The 16,105-nt window shown below is 46.4% G+C and overlaps 1 protein-coding gene across 32 annotated transcripts in view; it reads left to right on the plus strand.

The window, feature by feature from the left end:
* The window catches only part of Lrrfip1 (LRR binding FLII interacting protein 1), a 129,366-nt gene that overhangs the window by 102,727 nt on the left and 10,534 nt on the right, over positions 1 to 16,105 (plus strand). For 13 of the 32 annotated variants that reach the window (XM_029472851.2, XM_029473605.2, XM_029473934.2 and 10 more), the window contains 7 exons: positions 1,133 to 1,204; positions 3,014 to 3,184; positions 5,192 to 5,284; positions 6,473 to 6,565; positions 8,317 to 8,409; positions 9,816 to 9,957; positions 12,294 to 15,650. In XM_029472851.2, coding sequence (XP_029328711.1) covers positions 1,133 to 1,204; positions 3,014 to 3,184; positions 5,192 to 5,284; positions 6,473 to 6,565; positions 8,317 to 8,409; positions 9,816 to 9,957; positions 12,294 to 13,753 — 2,124 coding nt within the window. In that variant the 3' untranslated portion in view covers positions 13,754 to 15,650. Of the gene's footprint in view, positions 1 to 1,132; positions 1,205 to 3,013; positions 3,185 to 5,191; positions 5,285 to 6,472; positions 6,566 to 8,316; positions 8,410 to 9,815; positions 9,958 to 12,293; positions 15,651 to 16,105 lie in introns of those variants that run through there. The other 19 variants (XM_029474322.2, XM_085839464.1, XM_029474461.2 and 16 more) reach the window with 8 other exon arrangements.

Consider the following 16,105-nt stretch of genomic DNA (forward strand, 5'->3'; position numbering starts at 1 on the left):
AGAACAGAAGAGGGCCTGGAGCAGCTGCTGGTGTTAGACCTAAACTGCAGCTACTGTGGTTTAGGAGTATGAGGATATGGCTTTTTTATTTTGTCTGCTCCCTTAAATGCTGTGTACCAGACCTGAACATCCTCAGCTAACAGCACTGTTGTTTTCTCGATGGGCTGGAAGGGGGAGGGGAGGGAATCGTTGCAGTCTGATTTAGACTCTGCTCTTGGGCATGAATACCGTTCATTTGCCTGGCAGGTGTTTGCCAGGAGATTAGCTCAAGGCAGATACTCTCCTGGGTACCAGGCACATGGAGAGAAGCAGGGTGGATATTGAGGACTCTGTAATTGGGATGTGCTGGCCTCTGCCCACAGAAGCTCACTGTCAGAGTTCTTTTGGTTAGTTTTTGTTTAAGGTTTATTAGTGTGTGTGTGTGTATTTGTGCCACGTGTGTGCTGCTGAGATCAGAGGAGGGTAAAAAGATCCCTTGAAGCTGGAGTCACAGGTGGTCACAGAACCATCTGACTCGAGTGCTGGGAAGCAGGAAGAGCAGCAGGCTCTCGGAAGCACTGAGCCATCTATCCAAGCTCAGCCCCCACTTGCCTGGTTTTTTTTAAGACTTATTTATTTTATGTGTATGGGGGTTTGCCTTCATGTATGCCTGTGTACCACATGCACACCAGGTTCCCACAGAGACCAGAAGAGGGTATCAGATCTCCTAGAACTGCATTGCAAACAATTTTGAGTCTCCATGTGGATGTTGTTAATTGAACCCAGGTCCTCTGCAAGAACAAGCCCTCTTCACCCATGAGCCATTTCTCCAACCCCAACATTTTGCCCATTTTTAAAAAATTTATAAACAGTGCAAGATACACCTAGATTTTATAACAATGTATAAAAACGTGAATTACATAAATTTTAATGTGTATAACACTGAAACTTATTTTTGCTTTTCTTTAACACCTAATAAAATACAGAAGGAACAATGCCTCCTACTGCCAATATGATGGACCCAGACATAAGAAAGCCATAGGGGTGTGTGTGTGTGTGTGTGTGTGTGTGTGTGTGTGTGTGCGCGCGCGCACGCGCACGCTCTGCCAATTCTCTCCTTTGATGTCGTTTGCCTTTTGTGCATTTCCTTCAGGAACTTAATGAGTTAAAGGACCAGATTCAGGATGTAGAAGGCAAATACATGCAGGGACTGAAAGAGATGAAGGTACCAGTTTGTGGAAGTCTGAGCCCATGACACTAACCCACCTTAACTTTAAAAAGCCTCACAGAGGTCCCATGAGCATGCTCACTGTGAAGGGCACCGGCTGTGGAAAGGGTAGGGTCATGGGAATTCTAACATGGCATGCATCTGTCCCTGTCTTCCAAATGCAGTGTCTGAACACAGTGAGTCCCCAATGGAGAAGGTGATGGACCAAGCCCCTAATATGGGATGGTCCTTAACACCCTCCCCCTAGGCTTAGAGCCAATGTCTCACTTTGAAAGCACAGCAGACAGACACTAGAGAGTTTTGCTTCTCTTTGCTCTCCACGGTTCTCACATACAAGTGTCCTCCCAGTTTGCTGTGCTGAGCTCACTAGAGCCGCCCTAACGCACGTGCTTCCGAAGCATCCGGGTTACTGCATGCTGTCAACGTTTACTTAGGGGAACAGCATCGGAAGGTGTACGTGTGTGCACTACTCTCAGACTGTGAAGGACATCGCCATGCCAACAGGAAATGTCCTGTCCCTGTTCCTTAACAACACTGAGGTGAACAGGTGCCACAGGGAAGCTGGTGCCAAGGCACACAGCAGCCATATCCAGAAGAAGCTCAAGACAAGTCTGGGATCGAGCAGTAAATACAGATCGGTTCCTTCTTTCTTGTCTCCTCAGAAAGGGCCTAAGAAGTCATCCAAACTCCATGGCAACATACACCAGACAGACAGGTGGCATAAGTCACATACTAATTCATTGTGTTCATAATCATTTCTAGATAATAGAAAAATGAAGGCCCTGGATTTTCACTCATCTAAAAATGGAACCACAAATCAACTGGGAGCCAATGATACCACTTTGGGTTGTCATGGTGTATACCCATAGCGGGACCAGTGCTGGAGTCCACAGGGCCTCTTCATAGCTCCGACCCTTGAGCTGGCAACCTCTTTCATAGACTCTGCGTAGCTCAAGCTGGTGACTGCCCCCTCTTGCTCTCCTGGCTTCACTCTCCTGACATTTAAATTTTAGAGCCTGCAAGAGTGAGAGCCAAGTTTGGGCACTGCCAATATTATCTTTACAGCCTCTTTCCCACGGCTGTCCTTTCAAACAAATGACCTTGGTCATTCCAGGAACTACCCAGTAAGACCTGTGCACCTTGTTTTATTTCCCATGAGTCAGAAATCTGAAAGGATCACAGCTCCTTTCCTGGTTCCCAAGCCTGAAGCCAGCCCAGCAGTGGCTTGTGGCAGGGTTTTATTTCCATCAGTAACTGGCTCCTTCACATTGAGTAATGACTTCAGAAACGCACTGAGCTGCCATGGCCTGTGGTGGGAAGATTCTGGCTGCTGAATCAGTCGCTGGCTCTGCTGCCTCCCCAAGCAACCCCGGTGTCCCACATGCTTCCTTGTCTTAACAAGAAAAGACATTGCTGTCCTAGTTACTCCTATTGCCAACAAAGGCAACTTAAGGGAGGAGGGGTTTGGGCTCACAGTTCAAAGATCCAGGCCATCGTGGCAGGATGCCCTGGTGGCAGGAGTGTGAGGCAGCTGGTCACAGTGCCTGTGCAGTCAGCAAGCAGAGAACAAGCTGTATAGGTATTCCCCTTCTTCCTATGCAAGCCAGGATTCCCGCCTAGGGATAGCCCGAATTTAGGGTGGGTCTTCCAGGCTCAATTAACATAGTCAACAGGCAAGCCATAGGCTATACTTGTTCTTCCCCGACAGCTAAAAGGTCCTTGTCCCAGGGATGGGACATTGTCTTCTCAATGGAAAGAGACTTGGTCTCCTTTGGCAATTTTGAAACACCATCCTGGTTTCTGCAGGACTCGCTGGCCGAAGTTGAGGAGAAGTACAAGAAAGCTATGGTCTCCAACGCCCAGCTAGACAATGAGAAGACCAACTTCATGTACCAGGTGGACACACTGAAGGACATGCTGCTGGAGCTGGAAGAGCAGCTGGCCGAGTCTCAGCGGCAATATGAGGAGAAGAACAAGGTATGCACCGCCCACTCTACTCACGAATGTAAGGGGACTGTGTAAATACTGTGTGCATTACATTTTTAAGGGATTTTTATTTTTGTTAATTATGGGGTGGGGGCAGAGGTAGTATGTGCATGAGTACTCTGGCTTGTGGAAGCCAGAGGAAGGTGTTGGATCCCTGGGAGCTGGAGTTAGAGAAGTGGTTCTCAACCTGTGAGTCACGACCCTTTCACAGGGGTCACGGATCAGATGTCCTATGGATCAGATATTTACATTATGATTCCTAACTGTAGCAAAAGTACAGTTATGAAGTGGCTGTAAAAAGAATTTTATGATTAGGGGGTCACCACAACATGAGGAACTACACTAAGGGTCACAGCATTAGGAAGGTGAAGAACCACTGGGTTACAGGCGGTGGTGAGCTTCCTGACATGGGTGCTGGAAACCGAACTCATGTTAAATACCATGAGAACAGTATTTGGGTTTAAAAGCCGAGCCATCTCTCTCCAGCCTGTGTTTGTGATTTTTTTTTAAAGCAGTGATTCCCCACTTGTCCGGAAAGCTCAGAGATGGAGACTTAGAACACTGTGCATTTGTCATACATGTGGTAGCAATGCTTGTGATCCCAGCATGTAGGAAACTGAGGTAGCTTGGGCTCCATAACAAGGCTCTGTCACCAAACAAAACGAAGCAACCCCAGAGGTGGGGGAGATCATTCTTGCTGCATAGCGGAGTTCAGGCGTCAGCATCTCTGGAGATGTTACCTGTTTATAATCCCGGTGCTGTGGAGGCAGAGATGGGGGATTGATCTCTGGTGTTTACCAGGTAGCCAGATTAGCTTAATCAGCTAGCTCCTGACTTGAAAGGCCAAGGTGAGGTCTAGAAAGATGGCCCAGGGCTTAAGAATGCATACTGTCACGTAGGGGGCCCATGTTTGGTTCCCAGAACTCATGTCAGATGGATCACCAGTGCCTGTAACCCCAGCTCCTGGAGATCTGATGGCTGTGGCCTCCACAGGCATCCACAACATGTGCACAGATCCACACATGTACACATAATTAAACAATAATGAACTAAACCTTGAAAAGGAAAATAATCTAGATAGACAGCTCCTAAGAAATGACACCCAATCCAAAGTGAACTTCTGGCTTCCATATACCTGTGCACATAGTGTATGGACACACATATGCAAACACACAAATAGGCATATGTGTGTATGTATATATATACACATATATACATATATATACATACATACATATATATATATACATACATATGCATATATATGCTTATAGAACTCAGAAATCTGTGCTCTTGAAATGTCAGTATGCATAGTTTCAATGTGCAAACTATTTTTTACTAAAATACTTTTACTAGAATATTGGTATTTTGCATGAAAATAAAACAACCATGAAAAGACATGTATTTCAAAGAACAGACATGCTTAAATAATGCACAAGTAGGTGCTTCCAGATTTTCATGCTGAAATTCATTTCCTGCCTTTGATTTTACATCAGCTTCCTAGGGTATTAATTACAAACAACAAAGATTTTAGACAAAGCATATGCTATACCTACTCATTTGGAAAAGCTAGGTAGTTATTCTGTTTCGATACTCACACCTTCTAAGCCCAGAAAAGGGCAGCTTTGCATGCACTTCAGGATCCACTGGGACTCACAAGACAGGAGCGGTTTTGCTCTTACACACTCCCAGCCTTCAGCCCAGCCATGAGGATCACAGCAGACCCCTAGAAAAAGACCGCAGGCTGTATCTTAGCAAGAGAGGACTTGGGAAACATTCTTCACCTGCACACACTCCACAGATTAATCTTAGAGGACACTGTCCTGTTGTCCTCTGTGGAGGGCAGAGGAATGAGTTTGTGTTATTGCATGCCTTGGAAACATCAGTGACATAGTAAAGGCATGTTTGTCCTGAAGGAAGTGTGGCTCATGAGAACATGAGCCCCGAGACAGGAATATGCCATCGAGCTGCACCCTCAGCGCCGTTTCTCACCCATAGGAGTTCGAGAGGGAGAAGCATGCCCACAGCATCCTGCAGTTCCAGTTTGCCGAAGTGAAAGAGGCCCTGCGGCAAAGGGAAGAGATGCTCGAGGTGAGCCACTGCCTTCTTCCCTTCCTGTGGATCCCTTGCTGTTTTAGCCCAGGCTGCTATGACAAAATAGCACAGACCTGGTGGCCCTGAAAATAAATGCATATTCCCTCTCTGTTCTGGGTATTAGAGGCCAGGTCGAGGTTTCGCACAGCACCTTCAGTGTTGAATCTGAGCACTCATCCTATCCACCCTGGGACCCACCCTCGTGCATCCTTTAACCTTAATACTTCTTATTCCCAAACACCAGTTACCTTGGAGGCCAGGGAGTCCGTTATAGCTTTGCTTACAATTCAGGGTTCGGGCTAACTTTCCATCTCTTGAGCAGCCAGCACCTCCCACTGGTAAAGAGCACTCTGGTGCTCTTGTGTTTGTCTTGGGAGATGTGATAAAAGAGTCCACATCCTAGTCTCTAGAAGTTGTAAATATGGAAAAAAGATTTCAAGGGTGAGATCAAAGACCTTGGTCATCTGTGTGACTCTGACATAATCCCAAGGGTACCCACCAGAGGGAGGCAGGTCAGATGCTGCGGTGGGAGCTCTGTTGACAGCAGTGGGGGTGGTTAGAGTTTGTAAAGAAGGGACACAAGAGAGAGTGGGCAGGTTCTAGGAACCAGAGGAGACAAGCTATTGATCCTCTCCCCCAGTAGACTCTTTCCAGTCTCAGAACTGTCAGCAAGTATATTTATGTGATTTCATGAAAGCTGTGGTCATATGTTATCATGGCTGTAGGAAACAGGCACAGGTATGTGCCAGGTAACATGCTGATCAGCAGTGGGACACAGGGACTACAGTGGTCCCATGGAGTATATTACTTAGTGACATTGCAGCCATCATTTGCTTACTCTGTGATGTTTGCAGGACAACGAACTCACCTATTTCCTCACCTGTTTCTCAGACTGCTGTCCTACTGCTAAGCAAAACATGACTGTGCAGGGTTTGGTTTTTTGTTTTTATAACACAATCAGGACTGTAATTGGCTTGAGGTAAGATATCAGCCAAGCTGGTTTTCTTAATGGAACTGAGAGTAGAACGAAGAAAATTTTTCACGTGCTAATGAACTTGGGGCTGGTGAGATGAGATGCTTGTTGGCTGCCTACTGGTCAACCTCTCTACCCCGGCCATCCAGCGCCGACTTCTGTTCTCTGCTTAATTCTTTGTCTGCTTTCTTTCTGTCTGTTCCTTTCCTCAGGAAATCCGACAGCTGCAGCAGAAACAGGCGGGTTTTATCAGGGAGATTTCTGATCTTCAGGAAACGATAGAATGGAAAGACAAAAAGATAGGGGTAGGAGTCTCAAGCCTTCACCAAACGCTTCCGGGGGGTGGGGGGGGATGCTTAGCAAATGAGGCTCTTGCAGAAGCTTTGGTTTGGAAAAAAAAATGTTTGCATGAGAGTGCGTGTGACCCTCATGTGATGCAGCATGAATAGCCTGTTGGCTACCCCAGCTTACCCAGTTGGATGGCACCAGAGCTGGGTATTTGCAGTTGTCTCCCTCCCTGCTGCACCAGAGCAGCCTAGATGCAATGCAGACCAGGCAAGGAGAGGCTCTGGGTAGCTCAGTGTGGAGGATCAAACTCCAGAATTTCCCTTGAGGTCATGTGATGCTGTGGGTGGCAGATACCACACCCCACAGGTTCCCATTGGATCTCTCTCCATCCTCAGCAGAGAGGAAGAGACAGCCCGACCACATATAGGAGCGATAAATAGGAAGAGTGGACCCCACCAAGTCACTGCTGACTCAGAGTAGCACATGGCACCTAAAAAACAGCAACTCATGTGGCAGGGTCCCAGTACAGGTCCAGAGGTGATCATAGAAATGATCACAATATGGAGCCCCACCATTCTACTTTGACAAATTTATAAGCTTTGGCTAAGAGACTGTTTCTCTCTCTCTCTCTCTTTGGCTAAGAGACTGTGTGTTTCTCTCTCTCTCTCTCTCTCTCTCTCTCTCTCTCTCTCTCTCTGTGTCTGTCTGTCTGTCTGTCTGTCTGTCTGTCTGTCTGTCTCTGTGTGTGTATGCATGCACACATGTACAAACATACTTTTCCAGAACATTTTTAGACAACAAATACACATAATTGATGTCTAAAAATAGCTTAGGGGCAAAGGACAGGGTTGCCCAGGAACATGCAAGCACAAGGACCTGCATTTAATCACCAGACCAGACGTGGTGACACATATTTGTAACCCTGGCACTGGGGAGGAGGGAGAGCTAGAGATAAGGACATTCCTAAAGCTTGATGACCAATCAACATACACAGGGAACTCCAGGACAGTAAGAGACTCTGTCTCTAAAACAAAGATGATGGCATTTGATGAATAACACCTGGTCCTGTCCTTGGAGCTACACACAGAGACACATGGAGACATGCACACATGTGAACAGGAACATAAACACAAAAATGTCTAAAATTATTGAGTAGGGTTCTGTAGCAGCCATTCTCGTTCTGCACTGATTGATCTCTCACTAAAAGGCCTATGTGATTCCCGTTAACTCTCCAGCACCATGTTGTAAGATGCAAACAGAGCTCATGCCAGGCAGTGATGGCACATACCTTTAATCCCAGCACTGTGGAGGTGAGTGCCAGGCCAGCCAGGGCCACACACTGAGACCCTATCACAAAACAAACAACACCCCTCTCCAAAAGAAGAAAAGAGAAAAGAAGAGAAAGCCAAACTAAACAGTAATGGGATATCCTGGGAATGTGGCTCGGTGGTAGAGCACTTGCATCCTATGTGTGAGGCCCTAGGTTCAGTGTGCAGTACTGCAATGAGAAAACAAAAGGCAAAAATGGAAGTTATGAAGCAGCCTTGCTCTATAGCATCCCTTGCTTAGAAACCCTAATGTGTGAACAGTAGTTGGTCTAGCCTGGGATAAACCCAACAGCTTTTTTTTTTCTCACTGGTGCCCTGGATGACAGTGCCTCCTAGTCCCTGCTTCTTACTTACCTTGCTATCTGGGCTAATCTCTCCCTCTCTTCATCTCTCTCTCTCTCCCCCTGCTGATCCCCCTCTCTCCTCTGCTGCACGTTCAGGCATTAGAAAGACAGAAAGAGTTCTTTGATTCCATAAGGAGCGAACGAGATGACCTTAGAGAAGAAACAGTCAAGCTGAAGGAGGAGTTGAAGGTACGAAACCGAAGTGCAGCTTAAGAACAGCGCCACGGTGACAACTTAGCTTCTGTGGGTCTGTGGCCATGGGCACTGGCTCTGTTTTCATCACTGTCATGTTAATAAAATCGAGCTTTCGGTTAACTATCCCCAGGAAGTAGGTGTGCCAGTGCCCATATGTGCTTCTGCCGGGACCATCAGATCTTTCCAAGCTGAACAGGTCTGCAAAGTAGCTCCAATTTCTAGCACTGAATTTGGTGTTCATCTAAATATTTTTTTAACCCTCATTAGAATGTATGTACTTCCTTGATTAAGCCTCTTGTCGAGGACTTCCTTAGCTGAACAATAAGTGGAGGGATTCTACTTTTCCACCATATCATAGAAAGGACAAGTTTTTACATCTCCTAAGGGCCATGTCAAGGGGAATCAAGCAGACCAGGGTGGGTTCCCAGACTGCTGCAGCAGTAGTGGTGAGAGGGGTGTGGCTATGGCAACATCCCAACAGCCCCCAGACACACATATCAGTGTCATTTCCTGAACTCCACAGTCAAAGTCAGAGCAGGAAAGCAGCGGGATACAGGCTTACAGCTAAGATCTAAATGAGGCTCCTAGTCCAGGCTGTGTGCAGCAGTTGGGAACCAGGAAAAAAAGTGTCGTGAACCAAGTAGACAGCGAGGAGGTACTCTGCAACAGAGGCAAGAAGCTGCTTTCCAGGGGTCGGCCATGTCCTTGGCACAATGATTGTTTGAAGATAGGAAGCATCCCCTTACAAATGCCATCTTTATGTAAACTGCACTCTGTCCCCTTACAAATGCCATCTTTATGTAAACTGCACTCTGTCTTTCCACAACACTTACATATTCCTTCTTTATCCTGCTCTCCCTTTGTTATTATTTATTTATTGTTATTTATACAAGCACACTGTAGCTGCCTTCAGACACACCAGAAGAGTGCATTGGATCCCATTACAGATGGTTGTGAGCCACCATGTAGTTGTTGGAAATTGAACTCAGGACCTCTGGAAGAGCAGTCAGTGCTCTTAACCACTGAGCCATCTCTCCAGCCCATACCACCCTGAACACTCCCTATCTCGTCTGCTCTCCTATTTTAAAGACAAAGTTTATGTTGAAAGTTTTGTTTATTTGATGTTCCACTTTCGTGGCAGCCCACAGGTCATTACCCTAGTGAAAAGAAAGCCTTTTTAAAGTCTCTTCTCACCAGACAATTGGTTGCAGATTGGAACAAATAAGGGGGAAAGCTGTTGTAGATCTCCCTGCCTTGATAAGACTGTGAACATGGTACCTAGGCACTTCTCCATCCCTGTAGAGTTAGAATCTACATCAGGAGAAACAGCATCCCTTTATAATTGACATAGTTTAACCTGGTCTCACTGAGCGTTATGTTAAATCTGTTTTTGCTCCCAGAAACATGGAATAATCCTAAATTCAGAAATAGCCACCAACGGAGAGACTTCAGACACAGTAAATGACGTTGGGTATCAAGCCCCTACGAAGATAACAAAAGAAGAGCTGAATGCCCTCAAGTCGGCCGGGGAGGGGACCCTAGGTAAGAGCTTTTCCTTGGCTCCTTTCGTTGTTTGGTCAGCCAGGACTGATTCATCTTTGTACACCATCAGATTGGAGTGATTGTCACTGATCGATTAATAGTCACGCGGCATGCCCTTCATTCTGTCACTTATAGTAATTCTTCTGGACAAACCACGTGATCACCCACAGTGCTGTGTAGCATGTATTTTTGTCTAGCGCTTTCCACCCATGGCTCAAGGGCACGTTTCTTTTTTCCTTTCCTTTTCTCTTTTTTTTTTTTTTTTTTTTTTTTTTTTTGCTTCCCAAGGCTGAGTAGAAAGAGGTAGGCTCAAAGTTCAGTGGTAGAGTCGAGAGTTCAATAATTTGGATTTTCTCCAGGTGTGTTCCAATTACGACTTTCCTCTTAACCTTGTGATGGAGTTGTGGAGGCTGTGACATGGGTGAGCAGGCCATATTTTCCCTCCAGCCTGGCACACTTGGGGACCCACCATACAAACATTTGGAGGATGTGAGGTGCCTAAGTGGGACACAAGACACCTGGTGGGTAACCTGGTAGCCCTGATGCTGCTGTCCCCACCCTCACAATGGAAGGCAGCCACAGTAGTGGGGCACTCCTTGCTGTAAGTGGGGTGTGCTCACCAGGGGTTGGAATTCACCCACCTTATTCAGAGGGGCTCCTCTGTATGCCACCGTCTTAGCTTCTGTTAAGAATATATACAATTGTGAAATCTAATGGATTATAGAAATAGTTTCTATAATTTTCACAGATAAAATGATTTACAAATTAATGTTAGTCCTAAATTATGGCTTTGGGATAAATTCAGTTGCTAGATCCCCCTCCCCCCCAAGGCTGGAGTCTGTGACTATATTGCAAGGCAGAGGCTTTTCTTTTGTCTTCTTGGTGTTTGTGACCATGTGAAAGTCTGGAGGCCTCGCTCCTCAGGACCAATTCCTAGGAGCTTCCACAAGCCCTTGTGATTGTTAGAGCAATGTGCTCTTAACCAGTGTAAGTTGTCAAAACAGGAAGAGTCTGTAGTTTCCACCATTCCTCCAGGACAGCCCCACTAGGGACTGGTCCTGCTCTTCTTACCTCCATATACAGTTGACATGCCCCTGGTAGTCATGTAACATGGCTGAAAGAAGAGATGCCACTTTGTCAGTGATCTTCCCTGCAAAGGGTTTTGATGCTGTACCCAGTCAGACAAGTGCTGTGGGGACATCCTGGTCTGCTTATTTTAGATTTACCAATGTTTCTTTGATGTGGGGTTGCTACATCAATAATCATACACGATAGTAGAAAAATGTAAAGGGCGAAGTTAAGTGGCTTCTAAATAAAGGCCAGATATTTTTCCATCATTTTCCTGGCATCAGAGATCCACTGTGGAGATTTTCCAGTTCTTAGAATGACAGGCTTTCACTTCCAGCAAATTAATGTCCGTGACACTGGGGATTTATTGAGCTCTTGATGAGTTAAGCGTTCATCTTGATCTAGCTTTGCCTTTTGTTGGGATTACCACCCTCTTGGGGATGAAAGATCCTATGTGCCCGAAGGGGAACATTATCTGAAGAAGACATGCCAGGCAGCAGGACCTGGACTGCTGTCTACCTCATAGGCTTTACCCTAGCAGCATCTTCTTGAGACTGGCTTTCCAGCTGAGTTTCCTAAATGGAATGTTCTTTTGAGAAAATGTGGGGGGCTACTGTTAGGGCTGTGAGATTCTGAGTACTCGAGTAGCTGAGAGTATGAGGAGCTGGGACTCAGGGTTAGGGTTAGGGGACTGGAAGGAGGACTGAGCATTCGAGAAGACTTTGTGTGGCTGCTGGCTTGTGGCTGCCTGCCTGTTCCACAGCTCTGTCTGCCAGCTAAGTCAGAACCTCACCTTTAAAAGTCATTCCTCCCAGATGGTAGCAGTCACTCTGGTAGAGTGGCCCTCTGCTTACCAAAACCAACAAGCTAATGCAATTGCTGCTTTGACACACAGGCCCAGCAAATGCTTGTTTCCCCTCTCAATCTCTCTCTCTCTCTCTCTCTCTCTCTCTCTGTGTGTGTCTGTGTGTCTGTCTGTCTGTCTGTCTGTCTGTCTCTCTTTGTATCTGTCTCTCTCTGTCTCTCTGTGTGTATGTCTGTCCCCCCCCCTTTCTGTCTCTCTCTGTCTGTCTCTCTGTGTGTCTGTCTCTTTCTCTGTCTTTGTCTCTCTGTCTCTCTCTCTGTCTCTCTGTCTCTGTCTGTCTCTCTCTCTCTCTTTCTCTCTTGGAGAAAGTTGGGTGGTAACTAGAACATGTGTTTGCATTTAAATATATATTAAGTGCCCACCACATCATGGGGTCCCTTCAATTCTCTCAATGGTCTTTTAGGAAAAGCCAAAGAAGTGGAGGTGAAAAAGGAAATTGTGGAGAAAGTGGGGCAAAGAGAAACCTTACAGAATTCTGAGCAAGAACAGCCCAAACCCAACACAGGAAAGGATTGTGTGGACAGAGGGGTGTCACATCCTGGTGAGAAGGCTGAGAACCAGAGACCCGCTGAAGACAGTGCCCTGTCCCCGGGACCACTAGCAGGGGCCAAATGTGAGCAACAGGTTCAGAGCCAAGATCAAGAGAATACTTCTGACCTCAAACACCCAGAGCAGATCGAGTCACACAATGTCACAAACAAGTCAGATGGTAGGGCCAGTAACTCCCTGAACAGCCTGGGAGGTCTAGACAGTGAAGTGCCAGGGCCTACTGAGGATTGGAAAACAGATTTGGGGAAAGGTAGCTCTGAACCATGTCCAGACTACATTTTGGGGCAAACAGCTGAAATTGACAAGGTGACCTGTACAGACTCAAGAGGCACAGGTGGAAACCAAAGGGAGGATGAGGTACAGGCAGGGGACACCACAGTTGAGGACCAAGTAGGGACAGTGGCTTCTGGACCTGCAAAGCAAAGCAAAGGCACCGAGAATCATGGTGAAAATTGTCTGAAGGATGGGCTGAGACAGAGCTCAGAGAAAGAACTCATCCAAGAAGTAGCTGAGCCTGAGGAAGCCCTCGTTCAAACCCCACAGGCCGGTGGAGAGAACACTGTTACTGAGGCAGATGATGCTGAAGGAAGGGATGAGAAGCTCATCCAGGCAGAAGCCCAGGCAAGCCCTGGAGCTCCCATAGATCAGAGCGGCCATCAGGACACAACAGGACCAGGCAGCACCGATGCCCAGCGCACACCACCTCATGCAAAAGAGCGCAAGAAACAAGGGAAGAGCGAGCAGCAGGCAGAGGCCTTGGATTCACCCCAGAAGAAGACGAAGAACAAGAAGAAGAAGAACAAGAAGAAGAAAGCTGCAACTCCCGCGGAAACCTGCAGAGATGCCAATGAAGAGTTGAACTGTCAGGACCCAGATGTGGGTGACATGGAGGAGGAAGAGCGGCTCCAGGTCACCGACAAGAAACAGGCGTCGGGAAGCCCAGAGCAGAAAATCAGAGCAGGAAGCAGAGAACCTGTCGAAGATCCTCAAAGTGGGTCGAGTGGAAAACAGAACAAAGTGGAAGAGGATGGTCCCACGGAAGGTCCCACAGACATCTTGGATCAGAACAGTCCCCAGTGTGAAGACAGGGAGATCTCCCCAGTGGGAGAGAAAGGTCCCCAGTGCGATGCCTCTCAGATAGGTAGTGAAGAGGGACATGGGACCTCCCAACACGGTGGTCAGGCAGTTGAGAACCACAACCTAGATAACAGTGACCTGTCAGGGCAGCTGGGGGGCTTCAATTCAGAAAGTGGAGGGCAAGCAAGAGAGGAGGTTGGGAATAGCAAGAGTAAGGAGGACTGCACCATGTCGTGAGGAGGCAGAGCAGGAGACTTAGCCCAGGAAGCTCCATCCCTCAGCCACCTACTATATCCATCCTTCCGCTCCACTGCCCTGCTGAGGTTCATTGAATGTTCCAGTTTCTGTGGATGCTCCATGTGTCCATCACCAAGTATCAACTACTTAAGTCTTAGACTGTTACCTGTAGATTTGTACTGAACCACTGATCGCCGAGCCAGTATGGTTTTTTACTAGCAGTTCTAGCTGAGAACATTCCATTAGCATCAGGGGACACCAGGTGTGCATTCCAGCCTGAAGTTCAAAACGTAGCGTTTGCTTCAGGCCAGGACGAATGTGGATGTTCTTGACCAAATGCATCAGGATCTGGTTGAAATGACCAAATGGGGTGTTCGTAGATTTCTGCATTATAAGCAGTGAATATTCAAATATGTGTTATTCAAATAGATGTATTTTCATATTTGATCTTAATATGTACACCATAGCCTATTTGGTATTAAATTTAAAGGAGTAGACGGATAAGTAGCATATAGGTCAGTGGGTGAGAGGAGCTACATCTAGGGTGGAGATTAATCACTGTAGAGATTCAGATACGTTCCAGAAAACACAGGGAGACCATGTGCCTTTACCTCACATAAATACTTTATTTTGCACCAATGCTCTTGGATCTTGTTGCCAATGGTACCCAAATTAATGTTATCAAAGACTTTTATTTTCATTTTATGCGGGTGATGTAATAAATTCATTTTATATTGAATATTTTATTTTTACTCTTCTCTGCTAATGACACATTGAAATTATATTTCCTACTTTAGTATCGAGGCGAAACAGCCATTATTTTCTTTTTAATTTTAAAGTTATCTTTCTGCCCGAATGTCTACTTAAAAATTGCAAAAGGCTGTTCTTACTACAAAAGGACTCATTAGATTATAACCTGACATTTTGTGTTTGATATAAATATTTTTATTTGTTGTTTCTCGATATTTTCTTATTGGAAATTTATTATTTTATCTGCCTGAAGGAAGTATGTATTTTCTATGTAAAGAAGCATTTAGAAAATGACTGTAAAGTTGAATTTAAAAGTATTAGTAAATATACAATCACAAGCGGATGCACTATATGACTGCTGTTGACATGTTATGGAGTCATGTGAACTCGTACTACTGTTACAAGGTAGAGTGGAATGCAAAATAACCAAAACCTCAGTGAAATTTGAGTTAAACTGAAGAGTCATATCATTGAAATAAAAGCATTTTCTAATTTTACAAGCCTACTGATTGTTCTGGTCTTTGAGACCCTTGACTTCTAACCCTGGTAGCTGCTTGCTCGGTGCTCACATGAAGTCACTTCTGGCTTCAAGCTCCCTCAGGGGTTCTAGAAAATCCAGTTCCAAGTGCCTTCATCATTAGCAAGTGAGCCCCACTGCTGAGAGGCTGCCCTGGCGCTGGTGTGGAAGCTGAGAGAGCAGCCCCAAACCCATCACTGTACTTTGAACATGCCCATGTGTTCCCCACTAGGGAAGGTTTCCATTGGTGCTCTGCTAAAATGTGCCAGTGCATAGAGCTGTTTGTGGAAGAGGATAAAAGTGGTGAGGAAGGGGGCTGGAGAGATGGCTCAATGGTTAAGAGCACTGACTGCTCTTTCAGAAGTCCTGAGTTCAATTCCCAGCAACCACATGGTGGCTCACAACCATCTGTAATGAGATCTGATGCCCTAATGGGATCCAGTGCCCTCTTCTTGTGTGTCCGAAGAGAAAGTGAGGAAAGACTGGCTGTGTGTGCATGTCCTGGGAAACAGGGCAGGTGAGCTGCTGCTGCATGCTCTACGCCTGTGCCATGAACATGAAATAGGAGGGAGGCTGCAGGCTGTGCCCCAGGGCTCTGCAGGGCCAGAAGGCTGCAGTCAGTGGCTCCAGCTTCGGCCAAGCCCCCAGTTATACTTCAACTCAAATGTCTACTCTCACTCAGTGCCTGGAAAGCTACCTCTAGGGGTGTTTAGAGGGCTTGGGGTTCTTGTTTTCTATTGGTTGCTAACTTTCTGAGAGGCCACATTGTGCAGAATACCACCTGGTCTCTTTATGCCAAGGGGCACATGGTAAACTATATTCCCAGTGGCCTGCCTCTGAAAGCCAGGAGAGGTGTTTTCTGTGCTGGGGCAGCATGGTGGTTATGCTTAGACACCATTTTCCAGGGAAAGGCATCCCACCCACCCCTTCACCACTTCTGCTGCCCCTTACATGCTTGCCCCTTTACACACACTTGGCTATAATGGCCAGTGGCTGAAGGAGGAAAGTCCCCTGCCCATGCACACGTCTTGAGTGCTGTGATAAGAAAAGAGAACCAGTTAAGTCACCCTTCTCTTTTCTGGAAG

Source organism: Mus caroli, unplaced genomic scaffold (assembly GCF_978045245.1).
Source record: "Mus caroli unplaced genomic scaffold, Mus_caroli_1 scaffold_1, whole genome shotgun sequence".
NCBI lineage: Eukaryota > Metazoa > Chordata > Mammalia > Rodentia > Muridae > Mus > Mus caroli.